The sequence below is a fragment of the Trachypithecus francoisi genome, unplaced genomic scaffold, assembly GCF_009764315.1.
Source record: "Trachypithecus francoisi isolate TF-2019V2 unplaced genomic scaffold, Tfra_2.0 Lachesis_group2, whole genome shotgun sequence".
NCBI classification, from domain to species: domain Eukaryota; kingdom Metazoa; phylum Chordata; class Mammalia; order Primates; family Cercopithecidae; genus Trachypithecus; species Trachypithecus francoisi.
In genome coordinates, this window is record NW_022681465.1 from 636,935 (window position 1) to 663,856 (window position 26,922).

At 50.4% G+C, this 26,922-nt stretch overlaps 1 protein-coding gene and 1 pseudogene across 3 annotated transcripts; one reads left to right on the forward strand and one right to left on the reverse strand.

Moving 5' to 3' along the window:
- Nucleotides 1–509: 509 nt before the first annotated feature.
- LOC117064659 lies at nucleotides 510–2,177 on the reverse strand (annotated as a pseudogene). Its single transcript, XR_004429573.1, has 2 exons — nucleotides 1,980–2,177; nucleotides 510–1,883 (listed from the first exon to the last, which is right to left on the reverse strand). The product of XR_004429573.1 is annotated as an uncharacterized LOC117064659 (transcript).
- Nucleotides 1,773–26,315, forward strand: EXOC3 (exocyst complex component 3). 2 transcript variants are annotated; one of them, XM_033178656.1, is made up of 13 exons: nucleotides 1,773–1,861; nucleotides 4,990–5,180; nucleotides 6,296–6,617; nucleotides 12,592–13,273; nucleotides 16,135–16,252; nucleotides 17,186–17,311; nucleotides 18,684–18,784; nucleotides 21,226–21,336; nucleotides 21,422–21,572; nucleotides 23,408–23,530; nucleotides 24,191–24,352; nucleotides 24,766–24,893; nucleotides 25,745–26,315. In XM_033178656.1, exons 2-13 carry the CDS (start codon nucleotides 5,037–5,039, stop codon nucleotides 25,914–25,916), a joined length of 2,340 nt encoding a protein of 779 aa, XP_033034547.1. In that variant the 5' UTR covers nucleotides 1,773–1,861; nucleotides 4,990–5,036; the 3' UTR covers nucleotides 25,917–26,315. The 2 variants fall into 2 exon arrangements, with proteins under 2 accessions (XP_033034547.1, XP_033034548.1); XM_033178657.1 differs by having other exon boundaries at nucleotides 6,398–6,617.
- Nucleotides 26,316–26,922: the final 607 nt, after the last annotated feature.

A 26,922-nucleotide genomic window follows, 5' to 3' on the forward strand; every position in this document is an offset into this window, starting at 1 on the left:
GGACTACAGGCATGCACCACCATGCCTGGCTATTTCTGTGTTTTATTGGTAGAGATGGGGTTTCTACCAAAAAGACCACGTTGTCTAGGCTGGACTCAAACCCCTGGGCTCAAGGGATCTGCCCTTCTCAGCCTCCCAAAGTGCTGGGATTACAGGTGGGAGCCACTGCACCCAGCGAAGAAAGACCTTTTTTTTTTTTTTTGAGACGGAGTATTGCTCTGTTGCCCAGGCTGGAGTGCAGTGGCAGTCTCAGCTCACTGCAAGCTCTGCCTCCCAGGTTCAGGCCATTCTCCTTCCTCAGCCTCCCAAGTAGCTGGGACTATAGGCACCCACCACCACGCCCAAGTAGTTTTGTGTGTGTGTATTTTTGGTAGAGACGGGGTTTCACCATGTTAGCCAGGATGGTCTCGATCTCCTGACCTCGTGATCCGCCCGCCTCGGTCTCCCAAAGTGCTGGGATTACAGGCGTGAGCCACCGTGCCCCGCCAAGAAAGACTTTTAATGTTTTCTTAAGAAGTTACTAGACAGTTCTTCATCCAAATTCACTACCAGACATTGATATAATAGTATGAGTCTTTAGTTCATAATACTCAATGATACTATATTTTGAAGAGTCCTAAAAGCTTTGGTAATTTTGGCCATTTTTTTTTCCTTCATTAGTCTCAAAATTACAGTCATAATTTCTAACGTAATTTTAACTTCTTAAAAAAATTTTTTTCACTGCTCAACTTGTTGGTAGATTTTCAGAAATTACAAGGAAAAACTGAAATAACAGAGCCGGGGTGTTAGCATCAGCAGGGCACGGGGCAGGGCTCCTTGTCGGAGTGGCAGCGGGGGCTCCCACAGCTCCATCTCCTTTCTGTGTGACCCCGCCCCATGCTGCTGCCACTTTCCTTGTCTCTGCTGGCTTCTCTGCCACCTTCCAGACCCTTCCTTTTGTGTGGCCGATTTTCAGGAGGGGCCAGGGGCACAACCTAGGAAAGACTTTCTTGTTAGTTGGTGCATCCTTTATCAAACAGACAAACCCCGAATGCTGGTGGTTTAGCACGTGCTTTTTCCTCCTGGAGAAGACAAGTGCTGGCCATGGGCCTCTCTTCCAAGCAGCGACTCAGGAGCGGCCCTCTGCAGCAGCGGCCCAGTGACATACATTCATTCTCCAAGACGCGCGCCGCTGGGCCTCTGAGGGGCCCCAGAAACGTTTATCCCGTGGCCACCCATCCCAGGGCATTGCTCCCACGTGGGTGCAGATGACTGCGCTCCTGGAGGGGCTGAGTTCGTGTTTGGGTCCAGGGAGTACCCAAAGCCGCTTGTCTGCTGGTGGCAGGCATGACAGACGCTTGATTCCCAACCTTCCCCGCTTTCGTTTCCGCGTTTACTGAATGCTCGGCGCCCACCTCAGTCCGCGGCAAAGGAGGGACGCCCCTGCCACACTGCAGTGCGGACGCCAAGGCCAACATAAACATGAGGCGTCAGCAGAGGACGGAGCCACAGCGGCTCTGGGGCCGTCTTCTCTCCGGGGGGGAACGGAGCAGAGAGAAAACGCAGGCAGCCACGCTGGGCGGAGGCTTCCAAGACTGCGCCGGCCCTGGGGAAGGGCGCACGCGGGGGTCGCCAGAGGCAGCGAGAGGGCCTGAGTTGGGGGGCCTGGGACAGGCAAGGAGACCCCCACCCCGGCAGTTACCATGTCCTGCTGGGGAGCGGCCACGGGGCAGGTCCCCGAGCTGAAGTCGCTCGGCCAAGAGACGGGTATCCCCGCCGCCCGGAGGGCCGGACCCATGCTTCCGGCGCCGTTGCCGGAAGCGGAAGTACCCTTTCGCTGCCCACTTCCGGGACTCCGGCGGCGGCGGCGTAGGCTTAGAGGGTGAGTTGGCCGGACGTAGGTCCTGACGGCCCGCGGGTCCATGGGCGGTGGTCGCCGTGTTTCATCCTTGCTCTCCCTGTCTCTGGCTTTCGCGGGGGCGCGTAGGGGGAGGCCGGACCGGGACCTGGAGGGCAGGGAGGCCGTTCCGGATACCGTGGAGTATCCCGCTCGTGCGAGTGTCCTCGGCGCAGGTGTTCCCTCGGCGCAGGTGTCCTCCCCGGCACATGTGTCCCGCCAGGCGCAGGTGTCCCCCCAGGCGCAGGTGTCCCCCCAGGCGCAGGTGTCCCCCCAGGCGCAGGTGTCCTCCCCGGCACATGTGTCCCCCCAGGCGCAGGTGTCCCCTAGGCACAGGTGTCCCCCCAGGCACAAGTGTCCTTCCTGGTGCAGGTTTCTCCTTGACGGTGTCTCCCCCGCACCAGGCGCAGGTGTCCTTCCTGGCGCAGGTGTCCCCCCTTCGGAGCAGATGTCCCTCCTTGGGGCAGGTGTCCCTCCAGGCACAAGTGTCCTCCCTGGCGCAGGTGTCCCCTCGGCGCAGGTGTCCCCTCAGGCACAGGTGTCCCCCCAGGCACAAGTATCCGTCCTCGTACAGATGTCCCCTTGACGGTGTCCGCCCCCCCAGGCGCAGTTGTCCCCCCTCGGACTAGGTGTCCCTCCGGGCACAAATGTCCTTCCTGGTGCAGGTGTCCTCCAAGGTGCAGGTGTCCCTCCAGCGGAGGTGTCCCCTCCGTGAGGTGCCCCCAGCACAGGTGTTCCCCTTGACGCAGGCATCGCCCCGGCGACGTGTCCCTCCCGACGGAGGTGTCTGCCCGGCAGAGGTGTCTCCCTGGTGCAGGTGTCCCCCTGGGTGCTGATGTTCCCCTCGGTAGGGTGTTCCCCCTCTCCAGCTTGGTAGAGAGACCACAGCAGAGCCAGTGCCAGGGAAAGGCAGTCAGAAAGGCCCTGGTAGGGGTTGAACCTGGGTCTCTGTTTATGGCTTCTGAGTTCCTCTTTGGCTTCTTGACCCAAAATCTTTAGTCTTCAGCCTGGGATGAAAACCTCTGCGTTGCGTTTTTTAACTTAAGGTTTTCCCTTAAGTTAAGCTTTGTTCTGACTCCAAGGTGAGCCTGCTTCTGCTTCCCAGCTCTCCACTCACGTCGCCTTGGCTTCCACCCACAGCATGACAGACTTCACTCCAGCCTGGAGATGGGCCCAGTCACCTCACTGTGTGCACCAGCAGAGTGGCTGGGTGTCCACTTCTTGGGTTACTATCCAGCCCTATAATCAAAACCATACAGACTTTAATGTCAATGGAAATGCTGATGATGATATCCAAACAAAATAAGAAAACAAAAGTGTGCACCTACAAAGTCATAGAAGCAGTGGAATCTTAGCTTTAAAAGAAACTCAAAGGGAAAAAACTGGAAGGAAACAAGCCCTGTTGGAGGGAGTTGCCCCTGAGTGTCGGGATTTAAGGGGAGTTGCCCCTGGGTGTCGGGATTTAAGGGGAGTTGCCCCTGGGTGTCGGGATTTAAGGGGAGTTGCCCCTGGGTGTCGGGATTTAAGGGGAGTTGCCCCTGGTGTCGGGATTAAGGGGAGTTGCCCCTGAGTGTCGGGATTTAAGGGGAGTTGCCCCTGAGTGTCGGGATTTAAGGGGAGTTGCCCGAGTGTTGGGATTTAAGGGGAGTTGCCCCTGAGTGTCGGGATTTAAGGGGAGTTGCCCCTGGGTGTCGGGATTTAAGGGGAGTTGCCCCTGGGTGTCGGGATTTAAGGGGAGTTGCCCCTGGGTGTCGGGATTTAAGGGGAGTTGCCCCTGGGTGTCGGGATTTAAGGGGAGTTGCCCCTGGGTGTCGGGATTTAAGGGGAGTTGCCCCTGGGTGTCGGGATTTAAGGGGAGTTACCTTGGCATCTTTGTATTTTTGTCCTGTCCAGATTTTGTACATTGTATGCCTAATTTCGTAATCAGAAAATAAAGAGAAAGGAAAGGTTGCAATGTAGGTCCAGGTGAAAAAGGAGTGAGAAGAGAGGTGTCTGAAAGCATGTGGGCACGGAGAATGAAAAAATTCCAGGAGAAGCGAATCTTGTTAATATTCATGAAGAAAATCGAACAGCTGAAATCAAGGGGAACAGGTGTATCAGATTCCCGCATTGACCAGCTGCTCACCAAGCAGCTCTCTTAGATCTCCGAGGAGGACGATGGTGGAGGGAGCATGGAAGGCAGGCTTGCCTGCCATCTGAGCACCTGTGGTCTGCACCGGACCTGCATGAAGGAGGGAAGCGTGATGTTTTCTATGGCAGTTAAAAAAGGGGGAAATGGGGTTTTGGATACCCAAGGCAGTAATGAGTTTTTTTTTTTTTTTTTTTTTTTGAGACAGAGTCTTGCTCTGTTGCCCAGGCTGGAGTGCAGTGATGTGATCTTGGCTCACTGCAAGCTCTGCCTCCTGGGTTCATGCCATGCTCCTGCCTCAGCCTCTCGAGTAGCTGGGACTACAGGTGTCTGCCACCATGCCCGGCTAATTTTTTTGTATTTTTAGTAGATACAGGGTTTCACCGTGTTAGCCAGGATGGTCTCAATCTGCTGACCTCATGATCCACCCGTGTCGGCCTCCCAAAGTGCTGGGATTATAGGCGTGAGCCACCGGGCCCAGCTGACAATAGTGACTTTTATAGGGAATCGTGGGGCTTGTGCTGGGCCTCCAGCTGTGGTACCTGTTTGGGGGAGATGTCTGTGCTGCATTTGTCTTCACTGAGGGTCCTGGTACAGCTGCCCACAGGCCTGGCCAACGTGCTGGGGGAAGGCTCCCGAAATGAGAAACCAGCCCTGTCTTGGGGAGAGATGTGCCTTGGAGACTGACATCTACATGGTGGGTGGTTTGGGACCCAGATCTAGAATCTTCCAAATGTCCATGTCTCTCATGCCTATGAAACGCACCTGCTCTCCCCTTAAAGGTTTAACTTCCCCAGGTTTGTGTTACAAAGGTTTGTTTATCTTATCAAGGAGTTCCTCATCCTAGTTCAGCTTTCTTTGAGGTTTCCTGGATTAATGATCTCAGATGCTCTCCTTGTAGCTCCATTGTGATCATCTGATTGTTTGAGGGGAGGTTTTGTACCTAGCATTTCTAACAACCTAACAACCCCTGCAATGCACACAGAATACCTCTAGCATGAACACTGTGAGGATTCCACCTGCTTTTTGACCATGAAGGAGACAGACCGGGAGGCTGTTGCGACAGCAGTGCAAAGGGTTGCTGGGATGCTCCAGCGTCCGGACCAGCTGGACAAGGTGGAGCAGTATCGCAGGAGAGAAGCGCGGAAGAAGGCCTCGGTGGAGGCCAGATTGAAGGTGAGGCCACCTGCTCCACTCCCAGGCAGCACAGAGCCATCTGTCTTGGGCTTCAGGTTCCTGCTTGACATCACCATGATGATTTTGCTAAACTAGCCTTTGTGGTGATGTGCAAGGAGGCAGAGCTGGACTTTCTTGAGCAGTTAGTTACTTTCAGCAGTGCATTACCAATCAGTAGCTTTGCTTAGAAGACAGTGGGAATGGTGAAAACAGCAAAGGAACAACCTTTTAAACACCCTGAGGCCGGGCACGGTGGCTCACACCTGTAATCCCAGCACTTTGGGAGGCCGAGGCGGGCGGATCACCTGAGGTCAGGAGTTCAAGACCAGCCTGGTCAACATGGTGAAACTCTGTCTCTACAAAAATACAAAAATTAGCCAGGCATGATGGCCGGTGCTTGTAATCCCGGCTACTTGGGAGGCTGAGGCAGGAGAATCGCTTGAACCCAGGAGGCAGAGGTTGTGGTGAGCCGAGATTATGCCATTGCACTCCAGCCTGGGCAACAGAGTGAGACTCTGTCTCAAAAAAAAAAGAAAAAAACAAAAAACCCAGAAACAACAACAATAACAACACCGTGAAAGTGACTATTAAGTTTTTAAACAATACCAGAGGAATGAGAAGTAGTCTTATTTAAAGCTCTTCTACAGAGCACCACTGGAGGGGATTTTGTTCAGATTGTTTTAACTCACATTTAACACAGTGGATCTGAAGCTCGGGTGCCGATTCTGTCCTGTCCTGTGGGTCAGCTGTCCTGAGGCCAAGTATGGTCCTGGCTGAACAGCAGGAACTCCCCGCCTCAAGCCAGTGAAGTCCTGACCGTTCTCTCTGCCTAGATAAGACCTCTTAGGAAACTAGGGTGCCTGGGGAGAACATGGGTGACATCCTTCTGAAGGTACCATAGCAGGCCACGGCCCAGGGCAGACCCATGGTGGTGTCTGGTGTCACCAGGTGTGAGGCTAGATGAGGAGTGTCCTGACGTTTTCTCATCAAAGCTTTAAAATGCATCATTGTTCTGTTCCCAGGCACCAGTGAAAAAAGAAGTTACATTGTGAATCAATTAAATCCTTGTTAATTGTATTCTCTTTTCTGGGTATTGACTATTTCCTGCTACTCAGTGGCTCTTTCCAGAACTTGACCCTCCCGGGGAAGATTTGTTCTTCAGGAAGCAGCACATGGCTGTCTCTGGCTCTTCTCACCCGTGTGGCGTCTCTCCTCAGGCCGCCATCCAGTCACAGCTGGACGGGGTGCGCACAGGTCTCAGCCAGCTCCACAACGCCCTGAATGATGTCAAAGACATCCAGCAGTCGCTGGCGGACGTCAGCAAGGACTGGAGGCAGAGCATCAACACCATCGAGAGCCTCAAGGATGTCAAAGATGCCGTGGTGCAGCACAGCCAGCTCGCCGCAGCCGTGGAGAACCTCAAGAACATCTTCTCAGGTACCAGGCAGACGCTCGAGACGCTTGCCATGCTCACACCTGTCTCTGAATGACTCACTGAGTGCTCTGTGTGCAGTGTGCTTTGCAGCCCGCACTGTAGACCTGGAGATGGTTAAGTGGTTAATTCTTGTCTGCTCAGCATCTTTTTTTGAACGTGGATGGAAGTGATGAGCTGAGCACGTAAAGGCTAGAAGAAGGCTTGTAGTTCAGTGTCAGGACAGATGCCCAGCAAACGCAGTGTAGAGGGAGTCCCTGGCTGAGTGTCGTTGCTTTGCCTGCGATGTGGCTGTTAGACTCTGAGTGCAGAAGAGTGAAGATGCCGCGGCCCATGCTTAAAAGGAGCTGTGGGAGAAGCCGCCCTGCGCATGGGACAGAGCAAGTAGATCCCAGAGCAGAAGGGATGAGGCGAGCAGCAGCTCCCAGGCGGGAGGAGAAGCATGTGTGCCCAGGCCAGGGCAGAGCTGGGGCTCAGTGCCGTGGGAGAGTGACCCTTTCAGTCTTCTCCCTGAACGCCTCAGTTAGAAGGATGCCAAGGGCCCAGTAACCTGTCCCTGAAAGGTGCCAGCTGGCCCTGGGTGGTGGCTCCCAGCGTTTGTGTTCACAGTCTCTTCCCGCTTGCTGGGACAGGAGCTGCTTCCACAGCCTCGTCCCTCCCCTTGGTCCCCACTCTGTGTCAAGGTCAGCAGCATCCTTCAAGTCCCCAACCTCAGAAGCCTTGGCAGGGTCTGATTCCTTCCCTTTCTTTGTTCGTGTCTCTGGCCTCTTGGCAAGTTCTTCCTGTTCCTCTACCCAACGTCTCTGCCCTGATGTCTGCATGACACTTCCCCGTCCGCAGCCGTCACGGGCCCCAGCTCGCCCTCCACACTGGCTGTGCTGCATCGTCTGATGCTCCTCGGCTCCCAAGGCCACGTGTGAATTGGTGCGGTTCTCCCTGGCTGCCCACAGCACACCTTGGTAACCTGTGTCCTGTCCACCCCGTCCTCTCTGCCCTCCTCTTATGCTTGTGGCTGCAGCATTGCTGAGCACCTTGTCCCACTGCTTTGTGTGTGCCCTTCTTCCAGGGCATGATCTGCAGGGTGACATGTTTGACTGTGGTCTGCATCTCTTTGTGCATGCCCAACACAAATGCCACAGTGCTGCCAACTCAGAAAGCAGCTCTTCTTGGTGACTGTGGACTGCCTGGAACTGGAACAGAGTCCCTCGACAGAGTCTCCCTGGTGATGCTCAGCTGGCACCTTTCTAGTTCATTTCCTCTTATTTCGTATTGGCTGGCTACATTTCTTTCTGGTCTTTTTTTTTTTTTTTTTTTTTTTTGAGACGGAGTCTCGCTCTGTTGCCCAGGCTGGAGTGCAGTGGCCGGATCTCAGCTCACTGCAAGCTCCGCCTCCTGGGTTTATGCCATTCTCCTGCCTCAGCCTCCCGAGTAGCTGGGACTACAGGCGCCCGCCACCTCGCGCGGCTAGGTTTTTTTTGTATTTTTTAGTAGAGATGGGGTTTCACCGTGTTAGCCAGGATGGTCTCCATCTCCTGACCTCGTGATCCGCCCGTCTCGGCCTCCCAAAGTGCTGGGATTACAGGCTTGAGCCACTGCGCCCGGCCTCCTTCTGGTCTTTTAAACTAATGCCTAATGACCAAAAGGTGCTTTACTGGAATTAATTTATCTACAGTTGGAAATAATTTCCTTTCCTTGGTGAACAAATGAGCCTACGTGGTATGCATGTTTTTTGTTACGGATACATTTTCATTAAGAAGATGTGGTTTGGTTCCCTTCAGACTTGTCTCATTGCCTATAATTCAGTAATGCTGTGTACACAGCTCCCCTCCTGCATTCTTTCTTGTGCTAAAATGCACATACACAATTTGCCATCTTCACCATTTTTAAGTGTACAGTTGGGGACTATTAAGAACGTTCACATTGTTGTGCGACCATTACCACCTCCATCTTCAGAACTCTTCATCTTGTAGACATGAACATCTGTACCCATTCAACACTGACCTGGCACCCTCTGCCCAGCTCCTTTTCCCCAGTGTTCTGCCTTCTGTCTCTGTGAACTGGACGACTCTGAAAACCTCATAGAAGTGGCATCACGTATTATCTGTCTTTCTGTGACATGCTTGTTGCACTCAGCATGCTCTCCTCCGGGTGCTTCCATGCTGTAGTATTGTAGAATGTCCTTCACTTTTAAGGCTGAATAATATTCCATTGTATGTATGGACCGCGTTTGGCTTCTCCATTTGTCTGTTGGTGGACACTCAGATTGCTTCCACATTTTAGCCATTGTGAGTAACGCTGTAGTGAACATGGGTGTACAGATATTTTACTTTTATTTCGTTCTGGTATGTACACACAAGTGTGACTGCTGGACCGTGTGGTCATTTATGTTTAAATCTTTGAGCAGCTGCCAGACTGTTTCCTCCAGTGGCTGCAGCATTTCACAGTTTTCCACCAGGAGTGTGCGAGGTTTCTGATTCGTCTGCATTTTCATTCTTCTCTAAGTTTTTAAAAATGTCCCTTATGGTTGGGCGCAGTGGCTCATGCCTGTAATCCCAGCACTTTGGAAGGCTGAGGCGGGCAGATCACCTGAGGTTAGGAGTTCGAGACCAGCCTGGCCAACATGGTGAAACCCCATCTCTACTAAAAATACAAAAATTAGCTGGGCTTGGTGGCGACCGGTGCCTGTAGTCCCAGCTACTTGGGAGGCTGAGGCAGGAGAATCGCTTGAACCCGGGAGGCGGAGGACACAGTGAGCCGAGGTCACACCATTGCACTCCAGCCTGGGGGACAAGAGCAAGACTTCGTCTCAAAAAAAAAAAAAAAAAAAGTCTCTTGTGTTTCCTTTTTTGCCTCTAATTGTTTAAGAGTATGTTGTTTAATTTCCACAAATTCGTGAATTTTACAGTTTTCCTTCTGATACTGATTTCTAACGTCATCTGCTGAGTTTAGAGAAGGTACTTTGTGTGATATTTATCTTTTAAAAACCTGAGTCTTAATTTGAGGCCTAATCCACGGTCTGTCCTGAAGACCGTCGCATGTGCACGTGAGAATAGTGTGTATTCTGTTGTTGGGTGTTCTTTCTGTGTTTGTTCAATCTGGTTGGCTTGTTGCATTGTTCAAGTCCTCTCTTTCCTTGTTTAGCTTCTGTCTACTTGTTCTGTCCATTATTGAGAGGGAGGTATTGAAGCCTCGTTTAGCTTCTGTCTGCTTGTTCTGTCCGTTATTGAGAGTTATTGAAGCCTCCAATTGTTACAGAAGTGAATGTGTCTCCCTTAAGTTCTATCCATTTTTGCTTCATGTATTTTGATGGTCCGTTAGTAAATGCAGAAATATTTGTAATTGTTATATCTTCTTGCTGAATCTTCATACAGTATGGCCTTTGTTGTGATTATTATTATTTTTTAAGTCTATTTCATATTTATTAGTATAACCACTCCTTTTCTCTTTTGGTTATGATTTATGTGGAATATCTTTTTCCATCCTTTTACTGTCAACCTATTTGTGTCTTGGGCTTTAAGATCAGTCTCTGGTGAACACGTAGAGTTGAATCATGTTTTATTTTTTAAATCTATTTTGTCCACCTCTTCTGATTGAAGAGTTTAATTAATTTTGCCTACCTCTTTTGATCAAAGAGCTTACATTTAAGTGATTACTGATAAGAAGGGACTTCTGTCATTTTGCTGTTTGTTTTTTATATGCCATATAACATTTTTGTCTCTTATTTCTGCATTTCTTTTTTTTGTGTGTGTGCTTTTGATTATTTTGGTAGTAAACACTTTAATTCCCTTCTTGTTTCTTTTGTGTATATTCTATAGCTATTTTCTTTGTGCCTACCATAAAGATTACACTTAACATCTAACATGATCTCACTTGAGTTTGAATTTATATCAACGTAACTTCAGTAATACACAAAAACGGTCCCTATGTGGCTTCATCTCCACTAGCTTTGGGTTGTTCATTTCACAGAATTACATATTTATACATTGTGTGTCCAAAAACATAGACTAATAATTGTTTTTTAATGCATTCGTTTTAAAAAATTAGGTAGAAAACAATGTGGAGTTAGAATCCAAAGTTACAGTATTACTAGCTTTTAGACTAGTTTTTAATGTATTAGTTTCTTTTTTATTTGCCCCTTTTAACCAGAAAAATATTAGTCTCTTAAGTCATGTAGAAAACAGAGTGATGAGATAAAAACTGAAGTGTTAATAATACTCGATTTTATGATTGTCCATGAATTTACCTTTTTTGAGACCTTTACTTCTTCACATGGCTTCCAGTTTCTCCCTAGCATTCTTTCTTTTCAACCAGTGGGACTCCATTTAAGCATTTCTTGCAGGGCAGATCTTGTGGTAACAAGCTTTTCATCTTTTGTTTATCTGGGGATGTCTTAATATCGCTGTCACTTTTGAATGATGGTTTTGCTAGATTTAAGGTGCTTGGTTGACAGTATTTTTCTTTTAGCACTTCGAATATGTCATCCCACTGCCTCTGGCCTCCAAAGTTTCTGGTGAGAAATCTGATCTGCTCATAATCTTATTTAGGAGCTCTTGTTTCTGACAAGTTGCTGCTTTCAAAATTCTTTCAAAAGTTTGATTAAGTTGTATCTTAGTGTGGACCTCTGAGTTCCTCTTGCTTGGAGGTCGTTGAATTTCTTGGATCTTCATATTCATGTCTTTCATCAAATGTGGGGAGTTTTCAGCTATTATTTCTTCAAATAATGTCTTGCCCATTTCTCTCTTCTCCTTCTAAAAGTCCCACTAAGCATATGTTGGCCTGCTTGATGGTGTCCACAAGGTCGCTGAGGCTCTGTTCACTTTTCTTCAATCTTTTTTCTTTCTGTCCCTGATACTTGATATTTCCCATTGTCCTGTCTTCACTTTCACTGATTCTTTCTTGCACCTGCACAGATCTGCCTTTGAATCCCTTCAGTGAATTTTTCATTTATTGTACTTTTCAGCTTCGTATTTTCTTTTTGGTTTCCTTTTGGATTTTGTCTCATTATTGGTGTTTACATTTTGCTCATACATGTTTGTTTCTTCACATCTTTTAGTTCCGTACACATCTTTAAATAGTTGTCTTAGAGTCTTTGTCTAGTAGATCTGCCATCTGATCTTTTACAGGGACGGTTTCTTATGTTTTCCTTCATACTTTCTTCTTCTTTGTGTGCCTTGTGATGTTTTTGTTGTTGAAAAATGGACACTTGAATCGAATAATGTGATAAGTCTGGAAATCAGATTCTTTCCCCTTCCCAGGTTGATGATTCTTGTCTTGGTTGTTGTAGGCTGTCTGTGCCAAGGCGCAGCCTGAAGTGTGCACTTCAAGGTCGTCTCAAGTCTTTTCTGAGCCTGTGCCTTTGCCTGGGCATGCATTGGCCACTTCTGAATTTTTCCTGTAAATGCAGTTACTTTTGAATGTCTTTATTTATATACAAATATCTGGCTTTCAAAAAGGGGAACAGATGAAGGAGGTGGTGAAGACATTGGCCCTTTAAATTCCCTGGAGGTGTGCGGGGGCGAGGAGGGGCCTGTGAACAGAGGAAGATGCAACAGTGGCTGCTCACCTCTTCGCACCTCTGTGGTCAGAAGCAGCAGTCAGTGATCAGAGTACAGATCTCTGGTGTGGAGGACAGGGTTCTTGTTGCCCAGCTAGGCTGCAGACTGTGTGCAGGCAGCTCCAGGAACACATCAGCACATGCACAGCTGCCTGCGAGGCAGGACGTGGGGCCTGGGTAGCCACTGCCCAGCTGAGAGCTGCAAATGCCCAGAGTTAACCACAGTTTACAATTTATGCCTTCAGTAGACCCCAGAGTTCCAAAGATAGTTACCTCAGACACATCCTGCCATTGCAGTTGTTGTTAGCTAGGGAGACGGCTTCCTGCTCTGCCGTGTTCCCAGAACGCTGCATGCAGGCAGCCTTTTATGTGGTGGTGGTGGTGGTGGTGGTGGTTTATGTTGCTGTCTTGTGCCTTTTCCCTAGTGCCTGAGATTGTGAGGGAGACCCAGGACCTAATTGAACAAGGGGCGCTCCTGCAAGCCCACCGGAAGCTGATGGACCTGGAGTGCTCCCGGGATGGGCTGATGTACGAGCAGTACCGCATGGACAGTGGGAACACACGTGACATGACCCTCATCCATGGCTACTTTGGCAGCACGCAGGGGCTCTCTGATGAGCTGGCTAAGCAGCTGTGGATGGTGCTGCAGAGGTCACTGGTCACTGTCCGGCGTGACCCCACCTTGCTGGTCTCAGTTGTCAGGATCATTGAAAGGGAAGAGAAAATCGACAGGCGTATACTTGACCGGAAAAAGCAAACTGGCTTTGTTCCTCCTGGGAGGCCCAAGAATTGGAAAGAGAAAATGTTCACCATCTTGGAGAGGACTGTGACCACCAGAATTGAGGGCACACAGGCAGACACCAGGGAGTCTGACAAGATGTGGCTTGTCCGCCACCTGGAAATTATAAGGAAGTACGTCCTGGATGACCTCATTGTCGCCAAAAACCTGATGGTTCAGTGCTTTCCTCCCCACTATGAGATCTTTAAGAACCTCCTGAATATGTACCACCAAGCCCTGAGCACGCGGATGCAAGAGCTCGCGTCCGAAGACTTGGAAGCCAATGAGATCGTGAGCCTCTTGACGTGGGTCTTAAACACATACACAAGGTAAAGCTAACCTGGCGCCTGTGTTGTCTCTTAGGTAGAAGCCGTGTGTGAGAGGGGCCGGCAGCCGCTTGCTGGAGAACCGACCGCAGGGCGTCACTCTGGGCAGGTGCTCCGGGCCCACGGCCTTGGTTTCTGGCCAAGGGGCGTCTTCTTTCTGGTCCGCCTGCTGGTGCCCAGCCTCTGGTGTTTGAACACTGTTGTGCTTGGGAGGGATCTCTGCTCTTGGCCTCCAGCCCCGTTGAGCCTGACAGGGTGCAGCTCCAGGCTGGGCCATTATCCTGTCTCCCCGTGTGCTGACTTGCTTCCTTGCGGTGACACCCCGGGGCAGGCGTGTTTTTGCCCATTTTACCGGTGAGGACACATGGTCCCAGGTGGGGCTGGGACTAGCACATGGCCACCCAGCTGGGGAGGAGACCACCACATCACCTCCCTGGCTTCCAGCAACTCTGGGTTTGGTTTCTCTTCACCAATATCCTATAGCAGTGAGTCTTTCAAAAATAAACAGTTACAAGTCTAGATAGTTCGAGAAAACTCCGTCATCCTTTTTGTGTCCTAGCACGAGGGTTTGTCACTTCACGTAAGGGAACATGAACCACTCTGCATGGATCAATTGGGAGTAGTGTTGAAAAACGGTGCAGTGGTGGGGGTGTTCTGAAATTCTTTAAGATTAGGTAGCTAAAATGAAAATTTATTTCAATTTTCCTTGGTTTCATGGACAGAAAATAATATTAAGTCATGTATTGGAATTCTTCTTCTTTTTTTTTTTTTTTTTTTTTTTGCTTATCACTGCAGTGGAGAAATGGAATAAACCTCTTTTTTTTTTTTTTTTTTTTAGTAGTAAGGCATTTTTTTGGGGGGCTTTGTTTGTTTACTGGTATCTGCTTATAGAGAATTTGCATTTCAATACAGAAGGACAGAAGAGAATGGAAGCACCCCCTGCAGAGAATAGTCACCATGGCTCTCTGTGCACAACTGTGGACTCACCTCCCCTGGCTGCCGCTCATCCTCATGGCCGCCCATTCTGTAGCCTTGACTGCAGGCCTCCCTCTCTGTGCCTGGTGTGTCAGCAGCCCCATGAGGCAGGAGGCAGGGGATAATGTGCCCAGGTCACACAGCCAGTGAGTGGGAAGCTGGATTCCAATCCCGTCCCTGGGCCCTCCCTGGCTGTGGCCACTAGACTGGGCTGTGCATGTGTGCACCTTGCACAGTTTGTGTCTTGATTCTGTCTTTCCACGTTGTGAGTGTTTTTCTGTCCTTGGGGAGTCTTGTGAGTTCCATCACCCCGGCCTTTCTCAGGGGAGGTTGAAGTGCTCCCGCTGGAAACATTCACACACGGAATTGAGGTTCTTGGACAAAAATAATCCAGATTAAATAAAAGTCTTTTAAAATGTGCAGAATTTTAGGAAGCACTTTTTTACTCAGGAAGCTCTTGGATTTTTTATAGTGGACTGGCCCTTAATCATTTTATTCAGTGTTACTCTGAGAAAGTATTTAGGGTACATAGCCTGAGGCATGTTAGTTGAATTTTCTGAGTGGTCAAACCTTAGAACTTAAAAAAAGTTTTAATTTTAATTTTTGTGGGTACATAGTAAGTATATCAAACCTTAGCCTTTAAAGAGCTCAATCTCATACACAGATAATAACTTTTTATTTATTTATTTATTTATTTATTTATTTATTTTTTTGAGACGGATTCTCACTCTGTCGCCCAGGTTGGAGTGCCGTGGTATGATCTTGACTGACAGCAAGCTCCACCTCCTGGGTTCCCGCCATTCTCCTGCCTCAGCCTCCCGAGTAGCTGGGACTACAGGCGCATGCCAACAAGCCCAGCTAATTTTTTTGTATTTTTAGTAGAGATGGGGTTTCACCATGTTGGCCAGGATGGTCTTCATCTCCTGACCTCGTGATCTGCCCACCTCAGCCTCCCAAAGCGCTGGGATTACAGGCATGAGCCACCGTGCCCGGCTGATAATAACTTTTTAATGAAAACTTTTCCTGAAGTGTAGCACGTATTTCCTGTCTTCTGGACAGTAGACTGGATGTAGTTTAGGCTGTTCTTGCAGATGCATGTTTATCAGTAATGTCCTATGTTCTGCGTTCCAGTCATCACCCTCTGCAGAGCATAGTGATGTTGACTGCAGTGGCTTGTTTCCAAAATACAGCCCAGCTGCCCTTCCATACCCAACGGGGAGGGATTCCAGGAACCCTCTTAGCTATCAAAATCCTCTGGAGCCCAAGTCCCCTTTATAAAAGGGTATAGTGTTTGCATGTAACTTGTGTACATTCTCATTCCTGCTCTAAATCATCTCTAGATTACTTATAAAAGTAAATACAGTGTAAATGCTATGAAAATAGTTGTTGGACTATATTTTTTGAAATTTTTATTTTTTATTGTTGTTTTTCCCAAATATTTTCAGTCTGTGGTTGGTTGAGTCAGTGGACATGGCGCCTGTGGCTGTGGGGGCCGGCTGGGCTTGTTGTCGTTTTGACTGAGTGCGTTTGTTTATTCAGCGCCTCCTGTTTGCCAGGCCCTGTCTTGGCTCTGGAGGTGCAGTGAATAGAACACACGTCTTCCCCTCAGGGAAGTCTCTTCTGCATTTGAGCCTCACCCTGCTGGCGCAGCAGGGTGAGGCTGGGGTTGGAGGGACTCACGTGGTCTCGCAGCCAGTGGGTAATGCCACGGAGACCCCAAAGCCCTCGGCCCCTGCCCTGCGCTTTCCCCTGAGCCATGGGCCGGCTGTGACCGGAAGTCTCCAGGGTGGGTGGACGTTCGTGTGGCAAGTGAAACAGCCTGGGCACACTTGGACATGCTCTTCTATGTCTGTCGTGGTTTGTCACTCACATTCCTGGTTCCCCCATAGTACGGAGATGATGAGGAACGTGGAGCTGGCCCCGGAAGTGGATGTCGGCACCCTGGAGCCATTGCTTTCTCCACACGTGGTCTCTGAGCTGCTTGATACGTACATGTCCACGCTCACTGTGAGTAGGGCCGGCCTGCGTGCCACAGACCACCGTGCTGGTTGTACAAGTAATTGGGCTTGGCAGCAGGCAGGCGGCAGGGTGGGAAATGCCTTCGCGTTGACTTCCTAGGGTACGTTGCTCAGTTGCCCAGGCTCTGCTTCCAGGCCCTGACAGGTCCGTTTGCTAAAAGAGGAGAATGGCCCCTTCTCTGGGCCTGGATCCGAAGCTTGTCCTCTGCTGGAGGCGTGAGCCTGTGCCATCCTCGGCAGGCTGGCCAGGGCCCGGGATGTCTGAACCATGTGTGGCGGCACCTGCCGGCTCTCGGCTCTGAGTCCCAGGGTTGGGGGGGGTCAGTCAAGGACCAAAGGGCGAGTCCATTTGCAGCCTGGTGACCACCAGGTGGTCTCAGAGTGAGAGGAGGGGGTCAGCAGGGTGAGGGGGTCAGCAGGGTCTGCTTCTTAGACAAGGGTGTGTCCACCTTTGTGGACAGCATTGTGCAAGGCAGCATTGTGACCAGAAGCTGAGGTGTCCTCAGGAGCTGGGGAAGGAGCGCTGTCTTCTCTTGGGACATGAGCTACCGTGGTTGCTGAGTCTGGGCACAGGAACGGGCCTGACCGGACCTGACTGGACCTGGTTGGCCTCGTTCTCTGTACACCTGGGACTCAGCGGCCTTGTCCTCCAGCATGAGGTGCAGCCAAAAGGGCATCTAGTTTCTTCTCCCTCTTTATCTGTACAAAGGTTCCAGTTAAATCCCTGCAGGCTGCTGTGGGCCCTGCCTCCCATGGGGGTGGCTCCTGGGTCCCTGCTCTGGAGTCCTCATTTGGGAACGAGGACTCTGGTGCCCTGTGTCTAGTTTCTGGAGCTGTGCATGCAGCCGACCAGGTGATTGGCGTGACCCTTAGGCACCTGCTCTTCTGTCTTCTCTTCTCCATCATGCTGAACTTCCTTTAGTCAAACATCATCGCCTGGCTGCGGAAAGCACTGGAGACAGACAAGAAAGACTGGGTCAAAGAGACAGAACCGGAAGCCGACCAGGATGGGTACTACCAGACCACACTCCCTGCCATTGTCTTCCAGGTACCAAATGCAGGGGATTGGCACAGTTCCATTTCCTAGGTGGATAGTAGGACCTATAGGTTTTACAGAGTGACACAGATACCCAGGATTTTCATCCGCAGAGTGTGGTGAAAATATTGAGAGGCCTGCCTGGTGCATCTAAGTCCTCTCCTGTCTCTGTCTCTTTCTCTCTGAAGCTGCAGAAACCTGGGACAATACTTACCAAATAGTTTTGCCCAAGGTCACTTTACTTTTCTGACCAGGTCTTTATGGGTTTGGACTAGAGCCTAATTACATGATATTTATGTGCGACTTTCAAATGTGAGTTTGTTTGGTTGATATTCAGGATTTGTCCTAAAAAATGGCACAATTGAGTCTAAACAGGTGGATTTTGGGAGCGTTCATTATTTGTTTTGAGATGGAGTCTCACTCTGTCGCCCAGGCTGGAGTGCAGTAGCGTAGTCTTGGCTTACTGCAACCTCCACCTGGTGGGTCATGGCGCATTGGCTTTTAAAGTTACTTTCCTGTTCGTTGGTTAAGGTTCTAAGTATTAGACCCACCTGCATTTTTACGACGGATTCACTTCCCAACGCCCGCGCCTCACTAGGTGTTAGACCCAGTGTGTTCTTACCACGGATTCACTTTCCAGTGTTCGACCACCCTGTGTCCTGTTTTTCCTGCTCTTTTTTTCTTTTGGCTCATCATGTGTTTTAATTGGAGTGGTATTGCTGAGGGACGGAGCCCGGCTGTGTTAGAATCCTCACTCAGGACTCTAGTCAGGCAGGAGCGAGGGCTGGTGGGTGACATTTCTCTCCGAATGATACCGTTAGTTATTGACAGGCTAGTCCAGACCCTTTCCTTTGTTTGGAAACGGATGCTGTGAGAAACTCTGTGAGGAGAGTCCAGTGAGCTCTGTCCCCTTGTCCTTCCTCTGCCTGTGTCAGCTGCTGGCAGGGCCTGGCACACCCCAGGTCCGGGTTCTTAGGAACTCTGCATCATGACGGTCATAGAGCCAGGGAAGGTGAGTCAGGCGCTGAGAAGGTGAGTCAGGCGCTGAGGGGCGCCATCCCTGGTGAGGCTTCACTCCACATATTAGAACTCCAGTCACGTAGTGTGAGGACAGACGTGGCCCCCATGGGAGAAACCAGTTTGCCAGGAATTAAGAAATGAGTCACTTGGTACTTTCCCAGGTGAGAAAGTTGTTTTTGTTTTTTTGTTTTTGTTTTTAAAACTAACTTCGTTATTTTTCAGGTGGTTTCATTTTTTTTTTTCTCTGAATTTGGACTATCCTAAATACCAGTTAGCAAACGGGGGTTTTATATAACAGCAAACCTATACTCTTAGTACACTCCTGTAAGATTATACCAGAATTAATAAGTTCTCTGATGTTTAGATGTTTGAACAGAATCTTCAAGTTGCTGCTCAGATAAGTGAAGATTTGAAAACAAAGGTACTAGTTTTGTGTCTTCAGCAGATGAATTCTTTCCTAAGCAGGTATGTCTTTTTGCCAGTGTGCTAATGTGCAAATTGAATGTTTTTAAAAATTAGAAGCAAAAATGTTTTGAGCCTACTATCCCTGTTATTAAAAAAAAATTAAGCCTGTAGATTCCCCACGTTCACTCCTGTGTTCTTCAAAAGCAAAGGGAGGGAGCGGAGCTTCTGGATCATCTTCCCCTTGAGTGGAGCACATGCCTCCTTGGGCTCCCAGAGCCTATGGGTTGTGACGTCCTTAGCGATGTACCGGATGACACCAACTCTGTTGGAGTCAGGCTCCTCCCGTCGCCCGTTCTGAACTTCCTCGGGGTAGGGGTGGCAACTTCTGCCACAGTGCCCCCTTCGCAGTGGGGAGGGCGTCCTCGGCCGAGCTGGCCTTCCTCAGAAGGGTTCCAGGCAGCCATGACCTGGTACGCCACCCTCCCCATGAGTTGTTGATGATAATTTTCAAACCTAGACAGATGTGGAAAGAATGGTGTAAAAAACTGTGCTGTGTTCACCATCGTGCAGTCCAGAAGCCATCCCCTCCAAAGCCCCCTTGCCTAATCTGTTCTCCCCTGCCCATTCCTCTCTCTCTGCTGAAATACCTTGAGGCAAACCCCAGGCACTGTGACATGGTATTTGGGACCCTCTCTCAAGCCACTGCAGTGCCATCAAGTCAGAGACACATGCACAGTGACTCCATGGGGTCATCCAATGCCAAGTCTGCGTTTGGGTTTTATCTCAAATGTGTCTTTCGATAGTTGTGAATCAGATCGGACTGCATCGCATGAGGGCTTAGGGTTCCTAGGCCTCTGGTAAGCAGAACAGCCCCTTCCCTCCTTAAGCCGCTGCTTGTAGATCTCTGTAGAGAGATGTCCCTCAGCCTTGTCCTCAGTCTGCCATCAGCTCCCGAGCCAGATACTGGCTCCGCAGGCTTGGATCCCACTTATTGGCAAGTGTGTCTTCCACAATGTGGCACATCAGGAGACGTGGCATCTGTAGGTCCTGTCCTGGTGGCTTAGGTACTACAGCCACACTGCCCACTCAGAGTTTCCATCTGCCATCCATCGATGGGGGTCATGCCCACGTCCCCACTGGCAACCCGTCAACAGGGGTCACAGCTGAGTCCCCACTGGCCCTCCATCCATAGAGGTCTTAGCCAAGTCCCCACTGGCCAAGTCTTAGCCAAGTTCCCATTGGCCGTCTATCCACAGAGGTCATGGCCAAGTCCCTCTTGGCCATCTATCCTTGGGGATCTTGGCCTGAGTTTGTTTCTTTGGAGGTCATTGTTATTTATGAGGTTAGGTTCTTCTATAAAGAGACTGTCCCTGATCACCCTCAGCTTTTTCATGACCTGAACCACACTTTGGACAGAAATGCTAACTTCTTTCCCTTTAATTGCCAGCTTTCAGTTTGCTCCTTTCTTAACATCTCTTAAAAATAGAAACGGTATTTGTTGTACGATTCTTCCACTCCCATATGTGCTTGAGAATGCCCACAATAAGTTTAAAAATAGAGCGGGTCACTATCTCTGTGTGTTTTCTTGATGTTTCAAGTGTCTGTTTTTAATTGGATGACTTCAGGGACAGTTTCTGAAAGGGACATTTTACCTGACATTTGATGATGTTCCTAACACTATGAGTTTCTAGGTGAAGTGTACAGTAAATAAGATAAAGCTTTCCCAGTTCCTCACAATCAAATATGTAGTATATTTTTACAATCAGAATGCTGAACTATATTTTTTCTTTCTCCTTTTTTCAGTTATTTTTTACCAACTTCTCAAAATTTTTATATTTTTAAATTGTTTTTTAAGAGACAAGGTTGGCCAGGCGCGGCGGCTCATGCCTGTAATCCCAGCACTTTGGGAGGCCGAGGCGGGTGGATCACGAGGTCAGGAGTTCAAGACCAACCTGGCCAATATGGTAAAACCCTGTCTCTACTAAAAATACAAAAATTAGCTGGGCGTGGTGGTGCACACCTGTAGTCCCACCTGCTTGGGCGGCTGAGGCAGGAGAATCATGTGAACCCGGGAGGTGGAGGTTGCAGTGAGCCGAGGTCGCACCACTGCACTCCAGCCTGGGTTACAGAACAAGACTCCATCTCAAAAAAAAAAAGAGAGAGAAGGTCTCATTAGGTTGCCCATGCTGGAGTGCAGTGGTAGCTCACTGCAGCGCAGCCGGCAGCCTTTGACTCCTGGGCTCAAGTGGTCTTCTTGCCTCAGCCTCCTAATGAGCCATATTTTAAAGCCTGGGGTGAAGTTATTTTTTGATCCATTTAAGTGATCAGCCTCTCTGTCCTTCCATTAGTCGGGATCGTCTAAAGATTGTTTTATTTTTAGAGGCTCATCCGGTCAGATGTTAGTGATGTGAAATATCAGGCCAGGCATGACATCAGCGTGGCGTCTGAAACAGCTCCATGTTGCCCTTAGTGCTGTTTGACCGAAGCCTGTCTGTCCTCAGATATAAGGATGAAGCGCAGCTGTATAAAGAAGAGCACTTGAGGAATCGGCAGCACCCACACTGCTACGTTCAGTACATGATAGCCATCATCAACAACTGTCAGACCTTCAAGTGAGTGCGGCTGGTGCTGTGGTGGGGGACCAGTGGAGGCTGGCCTGCCCAGCCGCTGTGTTGAACCTGAACCATTTCCTTGCAGAGAATCCATAGTCAGTTTAAAAAGAAAGTATTTAAAGAATGAAGTGGAAGAGGGCGTGTCTCTGAGCCAGCCCAGCATGGACGGGATTTTAGACGCCATCGCGAAGGAGGGCTGCAGCGGTTTGCTGGAGGAGGTCTTCCTGGACCTGGAGGTGGGCCTGGCTCTTTCCTCCTACCGTTTTCGGGGACAAAGCATGGTGCTTCCTGACTGCCCTCTGGGACACAGGCTGTGAACTGTACCGTGCGGACACCATCCGGGGAGCCGGGCTGTGCACTTGCATTCAGGTCAAATCGCTCAGAGCGCCTCCATTTTCTGTGATGCTGCATGCTTCATATGATGCAGGGTCCTTATGCACAATTCAGTAGGTTCACCCAGTAAGTATGAACGACATCAGACGATTTAGTGGATTACAAAATAGAAACAGATATGTAGGGACCTGTCAAAAAGTCAAATTGAGAGTGCATACACACACACACACACACATCATCTCCCATAGAGCAGTTTTGCTTTTGAATATAGATACACAAAAATCATTAATAAAATGAATTTAATATTGTATCAAAGGCACAACCTACCATGAAATGTGGGAGTTATTTCAGAAACATAAAGATGGTTTAACATTATTTAGATGTATTGGCAGAAGTCAGAATATATTTTAAAAATAAGACTGTAGGCCAGGTGCGGTGGCTCACGCCTATAATCCTTTGGAATCCACTTTGGAAGGCCGACGTGGGCAGATCACCTGAGGTTGGGAGTTTGAGACCAGCCTGACCACCATGGAGAAACCCTGTCTCTACTAAAAATACAAAATTAGCTGGGTGTGGTGGCGCATGCCTGCAATCCCAGCTACTTGGGAGGCTGAGACAGAAGAATTGCTTAAACCCAGGAAGCAGAGGTTGTAGTGAGCTGAGATCATGCCATTGCACTCCAGCCTGGGCAACGAGTAAAACTCCATCTCAAAATAAAACAAAAATAAGACCATGGCCATCTGGTGGTCCCTGCTGGAAAGGGGTTCCTGGGATGAGGGGTGGGATTGGTTGCTGATTTCATCAGCGTCTGGTTGTGCAAGAGAACGGAAATGTGTGTGGAAGTGTCCCCAAAGAGGCAAACACTTGTAACTTTCGCAAAAATGACTTAGAAAGCAAGAAGGAAATATTTACATTTGAAATTATTTCAAAATTTAAAAACAATATATAGAAAAATGGCTAAAGGACATGAACGGCCACCTCACATTAAAAGCAACACCAGTGTCCTCACCATGAAAGTAGACGCCCAGTCTTATCCTCGAAGCAATGAATGCTCAACAGGACCTGCCGCTCAGTAGGACGGCAGGAGCCGGAGATGTGGATGCCTCTCAGGCTTGTTGAGGGCATGGGAGAAAGGGGCTGTTTGGATTCTGTGTGGGCCTGAACTGGGTTGGGTTTTGGAGGGCAGCTTGGAAATACAGCCATTGTAGTTTTAATTTGTAACTTTTACTGGAGTTTTAATTTGTATACTTCTATTAGAGTTTTAATTTGTATACTTTTATTGGAGTTTTAATTTGTATACTTTTATTGGAATTGTAATGTATATACTTTTTGACTGAAAAATTCAACTTTAAGGAATTTCATCAGAATTATACAGATTCACTGTTGCATTATTGCAAAATGTGAAAAGAATTTAAATGTCCATCAATAGAGAATTGGGCAAATAAATACAATAAATATATGTAGCCATTAAAGGTAAAATGTATACATGCACAGATATTTCCATCTTTAACATGTCATTTTGTGAAGCTCATCACAGAAATTGTAGTATAAATCTCCTTATACTTAAAGTACACATTTGCAGATTATATAATCGAATTTTTACCTGAGTGCGCATTGCTGTTGTAATTAGAAAAGCAGTGCCACGTAGCAAGGGCGCTGAAGTGCCTCCCTCCCACACGCACTCAGCCCTTGTGGGACGTTGAGGTGATGATTTCTATGATCTGTTTCTGCTTTTCAGCAACATCTGAATGAATTGATGACGAAGAAGTGGCTATTAGGATCAAACGCTGTAGACATTATCTGTGTCACTGTGGAAGACTATTTCAACGATTTTGCCAAAATTAAAAAGCCATATAAGAAGGTAAGAAGGTGGGACCTAGTCCCCTAGTCACCTTCACGGAGGGCTCACCCCTCACCCTGCTCAGAATTCGGCATGCAGTGAGCCCCTCCGTGAGTGAACGCTCACTCGTTGTCCTGTCAGCTCAAGGGAGGCAAGAGGCTCTGCGGACGCCGCCTCCCTGGGACGCGGCTCTGGTAAAAGTGGCGGGGGCCCTGTGGTGCCCACTCGAGGTGGAGGGAGCTGTGGTTCCCGGACAGGCCCGTGTGCCCCATCTTCTTGCCTTTCCACGCACCCCGGGGGTTTCTTTCCACTTCAGACCCTCCATCCTGCAGGACCTAGGTTTCTCTTTCCTCCAAAATGTCTGCCACGTTTTCCAGATGCTGCCGTCGTTATCAAAGGCGGCGGCGGCCACTGACACCGGCCTGTCTGTGGACCGAGTGCTGATGCGCAGCACGTGCCTCACCCGTGTCTGTCCTGCTGGGGGCTGGAGCTGGCCTGGTGCGGGGCTCCAGGTCACGGTCACTGTGACGAGCCACACGTCGCTCACACGGTCAGCCGTGGCGAGCGAGGAGTGGGCTCAGCCTCCGGGGAGCCGCTGGGAGCCCCGAGCTGGGTTTAAATGAAAGTGCCCGTAGCCGCCAGAGCCGTGCAGCCTGCGGCTGACTGCGCGTTTCTCCCCAGAGGATGACGGCCGAGGCGCACCGGCGCGTGGTGGTGGAGTACCTGCGGGCCGTCCTGCAGAAGCGCATTTCCTTCCGCAGCCCGGAGGAGCGCAAGGAGGGCGCGGAGAAGATGGTGAGGGAGGCGGAGCAGCTGCGCTTCCTGTTCCGGAAGCTGGCGTCCGTGAGTGTCGCGCCGTGCCGGGGTGGGAAAGCCCGCCGCCCGCAGCCCTGGGCAGCCTCCACCCCGGGACTTGGCGCCAGTGGCTGAGAGTGCGTGTGTGTGTGTCAGGCGGGGGGCCGGGGTCCAGGTCCTGCCTGAGCTTGTGGCTGGACACGAATGACCACGGAGGCAGGCGCGGCGCCGCCGGCGCCCTGAGGACGCTTCGGTCTGTCCTGTGCTGCGAGGCGCTGGCTGCCTCCCACGGGCTCGCCCTCACCCCAGACCCCGGCCCCGTTCCTGAGCTTTCCGAGTGGATCCTGAGGAGTCGGGTGAAGAGGGAGGTTCCCAGTCAGGAAGGGGCTCAGCCAGAATCCAGCCGCTCCCGGGGCGGGGGGCAGCCCAGGGCGGCTCCTCACATTCCTGCTGCCTTCCAGGGTTTCGGGGAAGACGTGGACGGATACTGCGACACCATCGTGGCTGTGGCCGAAGTGATCAAGCTGACAGACCCTTCTCTGCTCTACCTGGAAGTCTCCACTCTGGTCAGCAAGTATCCAGACATCAGGTAAGGGATGCACATCTGCCTTAGAATCCTGGAGTGGAGCGGCAGGTCCTTCCTCCCGTCACAGGGCGGGTGAGGCTCCCGGTTGGCGAGGTCAGCCCTGCAGCACGGCAGGGGTTCAGGTGCGGGGAGCAGAGCGGCTCCTGTGCTGCCTTCCACCCGGCCTGGGCTACAGTGTGGGTGGGTGGAGCTCGCGGGGCTCACCCCGGGTGGGGACAGTGGGGGCAGGGCTGTGACAGCTCTGCTGTGTCTGGTGGGGAAGATTTGGGCTGTGGAGTGGCCTGAGCGGGGCGAGTTTAAGAAGTTTCCTCTGTGCTCATGGTGGACTCAGTAGGGCCCAAGTGCCGCTCAGACTGGATACCCTCCGAGGACGTGATTACAGGGAGTCCCCAGTGCCAGGCCCAGGGAAGGGGACCCACGCACGTCCCCCCCCGCCATGCTGGCTCCAGGCCCCAGGCCATGCTTCGCAGCCCCCGTCTCAGGGCACCTGCCACTTCCCCAAGGGGCCACCTCCATGGCTGCAGTTGTGCCACCTCTGTCCCATCATCTTGCTGTTTGTGGTTAAACGTGGAAAACGGGGTCTTGAGCTCTCCACGGTCTCTGTTCTGGTTGGGTGAGAACAAAGATTTATAAAAGCAGTGTTGAAAATCTTTCTGCAATTGGATTGAGAAAAGGCAAAGTAAGATGAAAACGCAGGCTTGTCTCCCTGCTGAAAAGGGAAAGGCGCCGTTTGTCTGCAACTGTCCTCACCCCCTGCGTTCTGTGGGCTGGGGTGGTGAGGCCGTGAGCCCCTGGCAGCATGGAGCATCATGGGGGTGCTAAGCGGGCGTGGGCTGACGTCTCCCCATCCCCAGGGATGACCACATCGGTGCGCTGCTGGCTGTGCGTGGGGATGCCAGCCGTGATATGAAACAGACCATCATGGAGACCCTGGAGCAGGGCCCGGCGCAAGCCAGCCCCAGCTACGTGCCCCTCTTCAAGGACATTGTGGTGCCCAGCCTGAACGTGGCCAAGCTGCTCAAGTAGCCTCCGCCGACCTGCCCTGCACGCCTGTGCACAGCCCCAGTCCCTGCCCTCAGAAGCACAGGAAAGCCGATTGCTCTCCTTGACCACATGTGCTGCTTTCAGCTGCACGGCCTGTCCTTAGGTGCCAGCTTGATACACCGGGTGTGCGTGGAGTGAGCGTCCCTAGGCCACGTGCAGAGGCCCCTCGTTGTGCTCTCAAAGCCCTGTGTGCGCAGGGCTCTGCCACATAGCCTCTCTTGGGTGCTTGTTTGTTGCGGTGGTTGAAGGCGTGTGGGGCGCAGGGGATGTGCACCTCCGTGCCCCTCTCCTCCCTGGGCCTTCACCGCACTCCATCTTCTGTAAGTGCTTGGAACCCTGTCACCTAATTAAAGTTTCTCGGCTTCCTCAGAGAAATGAAAAGGCCATGCATTCTCTTTTCTGGTGAAGGTTTTCTGACTAGTGATCTAGCAGTGCCCAGGAACTGTGTTCAATCAGAGTAAAAGTCTTCCCTCAGCCTGGAGGGCACCCCCCTGGTCTCCTCCTGTCTGACATCCCCAGACTTACTCCTTGGGTCCTTTGAGAGATGAGACACTCACCAGCTGCACCCAGGAAGCCCTGTCCCCACCCTTAGGTGAGCAGACCTCTGGCACCGGGTGGTGCCAGCCAAGTCAGCTGTACCTGGTAGACGAGCAATGGCAGGAGTGTAAATTTTAGTAAAAGTAAATATGAAAGTGAATATTTACTTTAAGTATATTTCAAGACCTGTAAATCATGCTTTTCCTGATACAGAATCCTTTAAATTCTCTTTTCCAAAATGTACCCATCTCTCTACAGCATCTGCCTTCAATGGTAGCATCATTTTGCACATTAATCTTGAATTTTTTTCCAAAGCTAATCAAGGCACTACCCCAGAGGTCAGGCGCAGTGGCTCACGCCTGTAATCCCAGCACTTTGGGAGGCCGAAGTCGGTGGATCATTTGAGATCAGGAGTTTGAGACCAGCCTGGCCAACATGGTGAAACCCCATC